General features: G+C 36.6%; 1 protein-coding gene across 1 annotated transcript in view; it reads right to left on the minus strand.

Annotated features, from left to right (window-relative positions):
• Nucleotides 1–1,603, minus strand: part of LOC117169983 — a 12,092-nt gene extending 10,489 nt beyond the window's left edge. Inside the window, exon 1 of the mRNA XM_033356496.1 lies at nt 1,582–1,603. Within this exon, the coding sequence (XP_033212387.1) occupies nt 1,582–1,603 (22 nt within the window). The remainder of the gene's footprint in view (nt 1–1,581) is intronic.
• Between the last annotated feature and the right edge of the window lie 11,561 nt (nt 1,604–13,164).

A 13,164-nucleotide genomic window follows, 5' to 3' on the forward strand; every position in this document is an offset into this window, starting at 1 on the left:
GAATACAAATCTGGCGTCCTTTGACTTTTATCGCGTCAGGTTCAAGGTCATTGGAAGGTCAAATCGAGAGAAAACCGTAAAAAAATCCAAAAAAATACGTTATAGGTTTTTGGAGTCACTAATTACGAATTTGGCATCCGTTGAACTCTATCGCTTCAGGTTCAAGGTCATTTGAAGGTCAAATCGAGAAAAAACGGTAAAAAAATTTTAAAAAAATATGTTATAGGTTTTTGGGGTCGCTGATTATGAACCTTGTGTCCGCTGATCTTTATCGCGTCAGGTTCAAGGTCATTTGAAAGTCAAATCGATCAAAAACGTTGAAAATTAAAAAAATATGTTATAGGTTTTCGCCGTCGATAAAGGTTCATAATCAGCGACCCCAAAAACCACTAACATATTTTTTTTTAATTTTTTTACCATTTTTTCTCGATTTGACCTTCAAATGACCTTCAAATGACCTTGAACCTGAAGCGATAGAGTTCAGCGGATGCCAGATTCGTAATTAGCGACTCCAAAAACCTACAACGTATTTTTTTGGATTATTCTACCGTTTTCTCTCGATTTGACCTTCCAATGACCTTGAACCTGACGCGATAAAAGTCAAAGGACGCAGGATTTGTATTCGGCGACCCCGAAAACCATAGTGAACCCGAGCTAACCTCAGAATACATGTTTAGAGTGTCAAATCTCTCGAAAATACAGTGGGTGGGTAGTGGTGTTTCCTATATTTGTAGGGGTGGGGTGGGGGTGGCTTAGGAGTGGAGGGTAGTCCGTTTAGCGTGCAATCGACTAGGGATACTTATAAGATACTACCATGATTTTTTCAGATTTTTTGGTCCAAAAATAAATTAGGCCAAAAATCGGCCTTACCGACCCTCCCCCTTTGTATTAGTAATTTTTTAATTCTGCATTTTTAATTCAGCAGACAAACAAAATATCAATATTTATGTTCTGAATAGAATTTGCGTAGGAAGTGGTTTGAGGCTATAATTCATATTCAAGTAACTAAATATAGATAATAAATCCAACCGCATAATGGAACTGGAAAGTGGGGGGGGGGATTGTAGAACTAATTTACCATCACTGAATTAAAAGTATAGTTTTCCGACTATTTATAGTCATTTGCATAAAGAAGCATAAATTTCCGACACTTTTTTATTTTCTGTCTTATTTTCACATGAAGCGCCACATCGAGCTAAAAATTTAGGATGAGAAGTAAAAAGCTCCAAGAAAGGTGGGTCTGGTCTAAATTTTAATAATAATGAAAAAAATGACAACAACATTGGTAAAGTAGGAATCTGGTCACGTCATACACCCCTCACATAGCCTCAAAAGGAAGTGAAATGGGAATATGTGAGAGCGGATTATGGAATTTCTAAATAGAGCTAAACATGAGAGAATAATTTTTTAACGTAATTTAGAAATCCTTAAATATGTAGCAAAATTAAAATCTATTGAAAATTACTAAAGAAACATCTCTTTTTAGAGAAGAACTTGTGCAAACAATTTTCATAACCCTACTAACCACAAGCAGCTACGTCATGAACTACATTACATAATCTGGTTATTTTTTTCACTTACCTAAATCTGTTGACAAATTCATGGTTTACATTTTTTGATCAAGCTGCCGAACATTAAAATTCACTTGCAATTTGCACCAATTGCTTTTGATTTGAATTGATGTAAAAAAGAAACAAACCCCGGATTGCCGCGCCGGTTTTTTTTGTGCTTCAATGTGCTTTGAGAGCTTTAACCTTTTAAACTGCACTTGCGTCGCGCTGGCAACCCGAATGGTTACTGTTAGCGCGTGTATTTTAAATTATATGAATATTCAAATTCAATATTAAAGTGATTTGATTTAAAGTCAATTTTTCAGGAATAAAAAAAAATTGAATTTAGAAACTTTACAGAGATGAAATTTATTATTGTAATAAAAAAGTATTCCTTGTTAGGGAATTCAGACTGTTAAGGAAATTAAGGAAGAAAGGGAAATTAAGACAATTAAAACAGACGGGAAAATCAAGGAATTTCGGCAATTAATTGAATTCAGTGAATTTATATTATTTAGAGAATTCAAATAAATTAAGGGAATTCTGAAAATGAAGAGAATTCAAAGAATAAAGGGCATAAGAAAATTTTGGGAATTTCGAGCAATTCAGAAAATTTAGAAATATATGAATGCATGAAATTTATGGATTGCAGAAAATGTAGGGAATGTAGGGAATTCAGAGAGAATTCAGATAATTAGGAAGATTCAGAAAATTGGAAGACTTCAGTAAATTCAGTGAGTTCAGCGCATTTGCAGAATGCAGAGAATTTAGAAGATTTAAGGAATTTAGAGAATTTAAATAATTAAGAGAATTCAAGGTATTCCGATCATTTGGTAAATTCAGAGGTTTCGTTGAATCAGAGGATTTGGGAAATTTAAAAATTTCACAGACTTTGGAGAATTCATGGAATTCCGAAAATTCAGGAATTTAAAAAAATTGAGGGGATTCCGGGCACTCAAAAATTCAGATAATTTAAAGAATGCAGTGAATTGAGAAAATTCAGAGAATTGAAAGTATTTAGACAATTCAGAAAATTTCAGGAATTCGGAAAATTAAGGATACAAGGAATTCTAAGCATTCAGGGAATTTAAAGATTGCAGAAAATTTAGAGAATTCCGAAAATTAGGACAATTCAGAAATTTCTGAGAATTCATAGAATTCATATAATTCCAATAATTTGAGAAATTCATGTTAATCGTGAAATTTTAGAATGCAGAATGTCAAAGGAATTCTGCGATTTTCAAGAATTCAGGATTACAGAGATTTTTCGAGTTTTTAGTACATTTAGGGAATGCATGCGATTTTAGAATTTCGTGGAATTTATAGATCAAGGCATTCTACGATTTAATGAAATGTAAGATCCTCATGAAATGTCATAATTTAACGGAATTTAGAGATTTTCGAGCATTTATGGAATTCAGGGTATTTAGAAAATAAAAGAAATTAGAAAAATAATTGTGAACATTCAATATATTCAAAATATTTAAGGGAGTTACGTCTTTTAGAGAATTCACAGTATTTCAGAGAGTTTATTGGACTTAGGGTATTCAGAGTATTTCAGTGACTTTAGAGGATTTAAGGTTAATCAAAGATTTTTATCAATGTAGATTATTCCAGAAATTCAGGGAATTCAGAGTTTTTTTTAGGAATTTCAGAGCAGTTAGGGAACCAAAAGTGTTGAGAAAACTAAATAAATACAGGAAATTAAGGAACTTCCAGATTTAGGGATTTAAGGATTAAGGATTAAGGAACCTAAATTTTCATGGGTCTGAAATTTAACTATTAATTAACAAAAGCCTTAGGAATCAAATAATAGCATGTTTCAAAATTAAAAATAGCATTGCATTGAAAAACTAAGGAATATTTTGAAGCTTAAAAATGACGAAAATGTAAAATTTTATAAACTGTTTGCCAGCACGCTTTTGAGTCCAACAGATGTTAATTTAAAAGGGTTGAATAAGGGAGAATTTTTAATAATAGATTATTATTACACATATTTGATTGTTAAAATATGTAGTATTTCATATTCAGTTGGAGATTTAGATGATATTAACTGCATTTACCGCAAATATTGTGAAAAACCAAGATGTTAATAAGTAGAATGTTGATACAGATCTTCATTGTTCAAGGTAGATTTATTAAACTATAACTGAAACATTAGGAAAATATTAATCATCATTTATATACTTATCACTAGCAGTCCTTATTTTCTTTAAGGCCTGCAGAAATACGAAAATTTCCAATGAGGAGCGACTACGTAGCATTACGATAGCTTTTAAAGCAGAACAAACATTTAGAGACACGATTATCATTTAATGGACCTTGCACGCTATCATTCTACAATCAAGCTTGTGACAGGTGTCCTGTTATTCAAGGTACATATTTATATTCTGGAATTTCTCATACAAAATGGAGTCGAAAATAAAAATAAAATTTTGCTCTTTTGAATTCTTTCAAAATGTTTGTTTAATTCTCATATAACCTTTGCAATGCCAGATGCATGAGTTCAAATATATCCAAGTTGTTTTGCATTCTCCGATTTCTACTTAATTCCCTTAACTCTTTTGAAATTTTTTAATTTATCTCAATTGTCTTAACTCTTTTGGATTCTCGGATCTCTTTTAAATTATCTACATTATTTTGAATTTTTCTTAAGTCTGTGAATTCTCTTGCACTTTGTGAAATCTTCTTCATTCTGTGAATTATTTATAATCCACTGAATTCTTCCAAAATTCCTCAATTATTTTATAATCGTTGCATTCTTTTGAATTCTCTGAATTGTTTAACAAAATTTTGCATTCTTCAAACTGTGCTGGGTTTTTTGAATTCTTATGATATCACCGAATTTTAAAATCTTTCCTTAATAATCTTAAAATCATTATAATACGCGCTGCGTTATTCTGACTTTTGTTAAATATTTTGAATTCTATAGAATTCAAATGTATTCTGCATAAATTTTAAATATTTTGAATCCCTTGAAATCTTCACAATACATTTTTAATTTTTCTTAAATCTCCTAATATATTCTGAAATCTCTAATAAATTTTGAATTTTATAAAATATTTTGTTTTTTATTGATGTGAATTCTGTGTTTCTGTATTGCTGTGAATGCTGTTTAAGGCTGTAAGGTCTTTTGCTCTGTGTGAATTCTTCAGAGCCCTCAATATTTTTTCAAATTCTCTAAATTATTCTGAATTATATGAATTCTTCTAAATTCTTTTATTTCTCTGAATTCCCTAAATTCTTGTGAATTGTAAAACTTTTGAGTAATCTGAATTTGTTAAGTTTTCTGAAATATTTTTTGAATTCAGAATAGTTAAGAGTTTAATTAGAGTAATAAAGAGATATACGGCCTATGGTAGTCATGGCGAAGGTCCACGAAAGAACCAAGAAAAACGAGTGCGTGTGCGTACGAGTAATGGATGGCACACGGCGATAGTACGCACGCGGGAGTGTTTGGCCGCCATAATGGGATAGCTGTTAGTCCGCAAAATTAAAATCCTTCCTTTTCTGTCCACCCAACGTAGGTTCATACAATTGTTCGAAAATGGATCTTTTTAAACTAAATATTGTAGTGGTATTGAATTTTATGAAGTGAAGGTGAATGCTTAATATCGGTAGACGGTATTCTCTCTCACTCGTGTGATGCCACCCCTGTATCCTGTCTTATTTGAAGTAAGAGTGAAATTTAACGCGACTAGCCAAATTTTGAGGCATTTCCGGAACCAGTGGGGCTCATATAGGGGCAAGGCTATCTCGCGCCAGAATAACTGAAAACCAACGAGTTTCGAGGGTTGTTCGTGATTTGAAAAAGCGTGACTCATAAACGCGGTAATTCCGACGATGCCAAATAGGCAATTTGGCAGGTAAGTGGTCTAACTATTCTATAAACAGAGTGAAAAAGAGGAGAAGAGTGTCTAGCGCGATTAAGGAGATAAAGATAATTTTTCAACGTTGTAAGGAATGTACGGCGGTTCTCAAAACTTTTCGACAAGTGTGAGACAAAGCACAATTTTGAAAATTATTCATTAATTTAGGGAAAGTTACCTGTAATTTAATTGACATTTTCAAAAAAAGATGAAAAAGAGGAAATAAAGAGAATTTAAAAAAAGAAAGTAGAAGAAGTTTAGGTAATATTCTCGGAAAATTGGAGACAAAGAAAATAAAGAGAATTTTAAAATGTTTTAGAGAATTTTTCCGAAATTCAGATTATTTTTAACACATTTTTTATGGAACTAGTGGCCTTCTAGAGAGGAGTACGGCAGGCTTTCGGGATATTAGCATACTATTTTTGTTTCTTTCCTTCGGAAAATTATAGGCAGTTCTTCGGCATTTTTCCAGGATTTTTTTTTTGAAAAGCGATTAAAAGCTAGCCGTGAATAATGGATCTTTGCAACTCACGTAAGAGGGAATCAGCACAAGGGGACAATCAGGAATATCCCGATTTACTGGAGAGTCCGAATTTTAGCAAAACGCCGGGTATCGCAAGGAAAAGGTCGGTCGAGGGACATATCTAGAGACATTAATAGGCCATATAGGGCCAATTTTGGTGCAATGATGGCGAAATTACTGGGTTGGACATATTACTTGGCGGGACAAGTCCTACGAGCAATTTTATAGGGGCTTTACTTAAATATGAATGGGGTAGACGAGATTCTGCGCGAGCGAATGAGGTGATACTTCGCGCGACAAGGGGGTAACCGAGTAATACCCTGAGGACGAAGTTCCTGAGGAGCGAGCTCCGACGAATATAGGGACCCAGGAGACGACGCAAGGTCGCTTGGAGATTTTACGCAACGAATCGGGTTCAACAAACCATTTACTATGTTGGACACGAGCCCTCATGTGAATCAACAATGGCCAGGGTTGGCGGGAGACCAAGCTCTAAGGGATGCGCTATCACCAATCTACACCCTCATTTCTAAAAGAGCCATGTAGAGGGGGGGGGTGAAAGGACAATGGTACGGCCCACTAGGGCAACAACACTGGTTTTTGTGAGCATGAGAACGAACAGCAAATGTGACCCCTGTTTTGCGAATGTAGATACTAGAACCCGCGAACTTGACACTAGGCAAAATGTTATAAGTTGCTATACCCTACCTGTTAGAAGATATTGCGGGGCACTTTTTCCATAAGATCAGATTAAGATGGAACAGATCAGATTAGTGCAAGCGAAATTTTGAAGCCCGCTTTGGGAATGTCTTCTAACAACAGAGGCTAATAAATCAGGTCCTCTTACGCAGGCAAGGCTAAGCTGAACCGATAGCGGACTATCTGACCTGCATGCATAAGCTCCAGAAGCTCCCAACAAGGCCAACAGATCGTCAAATTCAACTGAATAGGGTATACGCAAACCTGAGATCCGATTTTAGGAAGGCCATCAAACTCTACGAATTCACCGACCACAACGGTCTAGCTATCCTGGCAGCGGAACACAAACGTATAGTATCCACGTTAGGAGAAGATCTGGCCTTAAAGTCCCTAGAAAAGTCCCTTATCCCGGAATATGCGTACAAAGGGAAGAGGCCACCGGGCAAAAAGAATAGTTGTGTGACAACTATTACCCCGACTTCTTTTGATAGAGAAATCACACAGAGCTTGTCGGAGCTAGCTCACATTCTATAGATATAGGGGCCCACGGTACTGAAGGCACTCAACAAAATCGTCTAAAGGAAATTTGGCAAAGTCTCCAAAGATGGGCTCAGAGTGATCCACCTTCTTGAAACAGCTTGATGATAAAGAGGTGGAATGTCGGAACTACCGACAGAAGAGTCATTTCCAAATCAGATACCCAAAAAATTGACACCGTAATTATTGTCGTCGGTTTGGTGATAAGGAAGTGACCACCAAAGAGTGCGATCTTTTCGGGATCCGTTTAGTTAGTGGAACCGGCAGTAGTGTGGATATCTCAGAGTACGAATCTCACTCCCGCATGAACTTCCTCGACCTCAGCAAACCAGACCGCGGTAACGCGCACGGTAGAAATCAAAGAGACCATCGTTCTTAATAAAAGATCGAGGGTAAGATAAAAACCAAATCTTGGGCAAAAAAATCAGGTGATACTGGCACTGTTTAAGTCGAATGAGTTATCAGTAGCATCAGCAGATAAAGGCCCTTCCTTACCGTTACGATTAGAAGTATAGAAGCCTCCGAGGGAGGAAAAACAGCTTACGTTGCAAGTATTTGCGATTTCCCGAAATGGTAATACATCTAAAGTCCTTGCTTTAATTGATGGCGGTGTATCCCACACAACCATGGCAGCTATGATTGCAGATGTTACAGTCAGCCAAGACGACGTAACTTGTTATCTCCCTAATGAAATCGATCCTGCTTCGCTAATGATAAAGATTCATACTGTCCCAAGCATGGGTGGGCAAGTATTTTTGGGTACGGACTTGATCCACACATTCGGAATCGTACACGATGGAAGTAAACGAACACATAGCGAATCACTCATTGCATAAACGTCCATGAGCACCCACCGATAAAAGAAAGGTATTATCGAGTGTCCCCGAATATGTTGAAAGATATGGAGGATGCAGTAACATGAATTTTGGCCGAGAGGCATCGTTCTGCCATCGAAAAGCGGATGGTCCAGTCCCACGGTGATGGCTCGAAAGACCGACGGGATATGTAGATTTTGCGTAAACTGCCGTAGGCTCAACGTAGTTGAGCTGTAGGCCGCCAAAAAGATGCGTACCCCTTGCCAAAGATGACATGATCCTTAGGCAACTTCGAACTGCGAAGTATATGACGACTTTATATTTCAAGTGGGGTACCACCAAATTGCGATAGCCGAAGATAGTAGGGAGTACACCGCGCTTACGGTTCCTGGAATGGGGCTTTTTGAGTGTTTTGGCTTTTTCAAAGTCATCGTTATGGGACGTTCAAAAATCACAAGGAATGGGTAGCTTGTGTTATTGACCTCTCACAAAGCGCGGGACTGACTAGCAACCCAAAGAAATATGAATTTGGGAGGCTGACCGTACGCGATCTCGGGTTTCTTGTTAATCAGAAGGGTTTGAAGGTCGATCCGGACAAAGTCGAGCTGAGTACTGAGACGGTTTTTGGGAATGGCGTCGTGGTACTGTGGTTTGATACCCGACTTTGAGACTGACGCGCAACCACTAATCAAGCTGCTTAAGACAAACGTCCCATGGGAAGGGAGCACAGAACAGGTAATTGCGTTCGTTAAGCCTGAGGAAAAAATTGCGACCGCACCGATTTGAATTACCCGGATTTCAAAACCCGATTCATACTCCATAACGACGAGTCGCTCACGGAAAAGGATTGTTCAGCCGTGATGTGGTCGCTGAGAGAATTCCAGCTCTATCTGCAGGGGATCCACTTCACAGTGATCACCGACTACAGTTCGTGGCTATGGTAATACAACCTTCACAATCCAATAGGCCGACCGGCGTGATAGGCATTTGACCTCCTAGAATATAATTCTGCGGTCGTACACCGGAAAGAAGCTTTGCACCGCGTGCTTGACGCTCTTTCTCGAAAGTATGAAGAGGAAGTAGCAATCCCCATAGCCGCCATGGAGCCAGTGAAGAACAAGTGTTATCGTAAACGAGTGCGTGAGGTAAAAAAAAACCCCTGGAAAATTTCATGGGTGGCAGATATTAGGTGGAGTGCTGCATCGATACCGTCCGAACCCGTTGATAGATCCGCTTATCGGAGATCTGGGGGTTCGAAAATTAATAGTACCAGCCGATAAAAGACAAGAAGTATTCGAGGAGGTGCACAATGACCTCCAAGCTGCACATCGGGGATTCGAAAAGACATATCGAAAAGCCTCGGTCCAGTAATACTAGTCAGGCATGAATCATGACATTTCTTTATGGATGCAATCGTGCGCCACCTTTCAGGGATTCAAGGCTGACCAATAGCCCGCAGCAGGCCTTATTTATATTCTGAAATCTCTAATAAATTTTGAATTTTATAAAATATTTTGTTTTTTATTGATGTGAATTCTGTGTTTCTGTATTGCTGTGAATGCCAAACACTCCCGCGAATTCACACAGAATTCACACAGAGCAAAAGACTTTACAAGTCTTTTGCTCTGTGTGAATTCTTCAGAGCCCTCAATAACGGTAATAGAAAAATTGCTCGCAAGCTTCATAAGGCTACGCGAGTGAACGCCCTCAATATGAAGCCAGATCGAGCCAAGAAGACCTGGGCGCCTCAAATGAGGGGAACAGATCAGCTGCTTACAAGCCCACGAATGAGCCTGGAAGCATTGTCCAGCAGGGTCCACTTGGAGGTTTCCGTTCCTAGCTACTGCCTGCTCAGAAGAGAGCAGGAAGGAGTAGTGACCAGCGACGTAATAGGTTCTTGGTTAAAAACAGCACTAGGATTCGAATATTTGGTTGTATTCGAAAACCTTTATACCGAATAGGTAGTATTGGCGCCCATAAGACGCGCATACACTGAAACAATTGTCAAGGCCTTTGACGATAACATATTAAACCGATGGAGTGCCCTGCAAGTTTTTGAGTCGGACATAAGGAATCCGACACTCATTTACTCAGGCATGCCATCCACAGGCGGACCCTGCAGAGCGAGTCAATTGATTCCTTAAAACGATGATCTCGGCGTATGTAGCCCAAGACCCCGGTAAGTATTCTGGTTTTCTCGGGAAGGGCCTGACTCAGATTTTCTCTTTTTTTTTAATCTTATTATGACTGCTAATTTATTTATATATATTTGATTGTAGTATTCTTTTTTTCTCGCTGATATCACTTCCCGGTCCCAGACTTTGGTCGCAAGTGATTGTCGGCCCGTTGGCCTAGTAATTTTAATAAAAAATTAGTATCCCAAGAGAGAGTTTATTTTAATTTTTCATGTTTAATTAAAATGCTTTGATGTGCCACATTCGGTTTGTTTGACCAAATAGGTCAAACGTCAGTACAAGCTAGAAAGACTGGCGGAGAAATATTTTCCATTGGATTTTAAATCCAAAATTGTATTTTTGTACAATATCTGGGCAAGGACAACGCTAAATGCTATACGCGCAGCACATCCCAATCTCGGTCCATCTTTGTTCATTAATATGGTGTTCAAATACCATAGGTTAAAGTAATTTGGGTCCAATGTGGGACCCGAAACGGAAAAGAACTTCAACCAACACAGTCAAGACAAGAAAACCGACACGTTGAAAACATTGGTCAAATGTCAGCGAAGTCAGTCTTCGTCAACCACCGTAACAGGAAGGGCCGGTCTACACCAACACGGCGCAGCAATTCCGGTCAACCACAAGAGGCAACTTGCCAACTTTTGAGGCATTACCGAAACCAGCGTGGCTGAAATAAGGGTGACCCTATCTGACGACAAAATAATAACAAATCAACGAGCTTCGAGGGTAGTTCATGAAACGGGACAGCGTGACGTAATGAGAATGAGAGAAGTTTAGTATAACAAAATTATTCTGTTTCCACAAAATCAAAATTTAATATCGTAAAATACATATTTTTTACAAAAATACAAAGAAATCTTTTCGAATTTTACATCTAAAATAAATATAACAATTTTGTTAGGTCAATTTTTGCAGAAGGTACGTAATTTTCGTTTTACTGGCAAAAATGGCATTAAAAGTAACAAATTTTTAAATAAAAAAGGGTGTTTATATAAGTTTTCCTCGAAAAACGATTTTTCGAAGTTCCAAATTCAAAAGTGCCCCTTTTAAAGAATATAAGCCATTCAATGTAAGATTTATAACTAAATTTTTGTTTTTTATAAAATTGGTTTCTCGGATTTAAGAAAAACAGGTTTTCTTTATTTCCCTCTGAGATCATGAATTTCATAAATATCAACTTTCTTATCTGTCGACCTAAATGAATCGGTTCTTTTTTTAATATTTTGTAAATTTTTTAAGTTTTTAACTAGAAAACAGCAATATGAGAAAAATTAGAGCAATATGGCTTACTTTAAACGTGGACTTTAAAGTAAACTCCTGAGTGACTTCTATATGTTTTTACGGTTGCCTCTGTTGCAGAAGAGGGTGGGACAGAAAATTCCATTTTGCTTACGTAAAACGACCGTCAGATATTATGTTCAGCCATTATAACAATAACAATAATAATATATGTAACATGTATGCATTCATAAACAGCAACTTAAATTATCTCAAACAGAAAACACTTACAAACAGTAATATAAGAAAAATGCTCGAATTTGTTCAAGATTGAGAAACAGCAGATAAGCGCGATAAAAAGATTAATGAAAAGTGGTAAAGATAGGAAATAAATGCTCAACAATTTTTATTTCGATGTGTTTAAAATTTAGCATCTTTAAATTGTGTTTTTAAATTGGTTACTTAATTAATAATGAAAGCGTAAATTATCTATAATTTACTGCACCTTTTAATTATTAAACTCCTTGTAGGCGTGCTGAACAAAACCAAGCAGCAAGAGACAAAATTGAAGACATCAGTGAACATTTATTTATTTTTGCTGTTCCACAACTTAACAATACTTCATAAGAATAATTTTTAGTTTCTTATGTTTTTATTTTAGGAAATTAGATCACTAAAACTGTGCACAACTGTAGGTGGAGGTGGAGGCATGTAAGGCTCAGCTCCGATAATGTGCAAGAAAGGAAAAGATCTAATTAAACGAAATTTGAAGCCAGCGATTTCTCCCACTTTGTTTTTGTCACACGGAACGTCCACAACTTCATTGCCATTATTTGCTGCAAGAGTAATTTTTATCGCTTTTGTTTTAGGATTACTCCTTACTCTAAAGACTTTGCGATCATAAACGAAAAACCATTGTGCATTGGTAGGTTCCATGACGTTTTGACCTTAAACGTGAAATAAAGATTTATTATTATAAAAATATAAAAAGCCAATCCCAATACTGATTTTTGTTAAATTGAAAGTTTTTTTAAGCAGGAAATGACATTAAGGGTAAGTAATTTGTTTAATTTGAATAATTTGTTTTTTGGGCCACAATAGTCCCTTTTAAAAACTGCGGAAAGGAAATTTCGAATAAGCTTGCATAAGATTATCTTTAAAATTCTTCCTGAGATCAGCATCTGCAAATCAATTACAAATTAAATTTTTAAAAAACTTTTTCCTAAAATTTTATATTTACTTTTTGTCAGAAATTTTCGGAAAGAATTGGGTAAAGATCTTGAAAAGGTTCGGAAAAAAGTGAAAACGGTTAAATAGCTTCGGCAAGAGCTTCCTAATTTAACTAATTCTCCTGAAGAGTAGCAGTTCAAAGGAATTTTAAAACATATAATTAAATTCTAGAATCACAAGGTTATTCCCAAGGGTCCGGGGTTTCGAAAAGGTTTCAAGAAATTTTCAAGAACTTCAGAAAAGTGCAAGGTTTAGGTTATTTTAGGTATCGCTCAGCTTGTCAAAAAATCTATAAAAATTTATGGCCAATATTAAATGGTTGAAAATATGCACAAGTAATTTGGCCGCTTACTAGTCGCTATCGAAGGTCGGACTCCTAGAAGCCTTCCATTTTTATCTAAACATTCCACTACTTTCCTGGCTCCACTTAAAACAACAAGACGTACTAGATAATTAATCGCTTCATGACCCCTTCCAGAAGGACATTTATTGTTCGGGTATTCAGTTTGCACTATTCTTCCTTCT

Source organism: Belonocnema kinseyi, chromosome 3, assembly GCF_010883055.1.
Source record: "Belonocnema kinseyi isolate 2016_QV_RU_SX_M_011 chromosome 3, B_treatae_v1, whole genome shotgun sequence".
Taxonomy (NCBI): Eukaryota; Metazoa; Arthropoda; class Insecta; order Hymenoptera; family Cynipidae; genus Belonocnema; species Belonocnema kinseyi.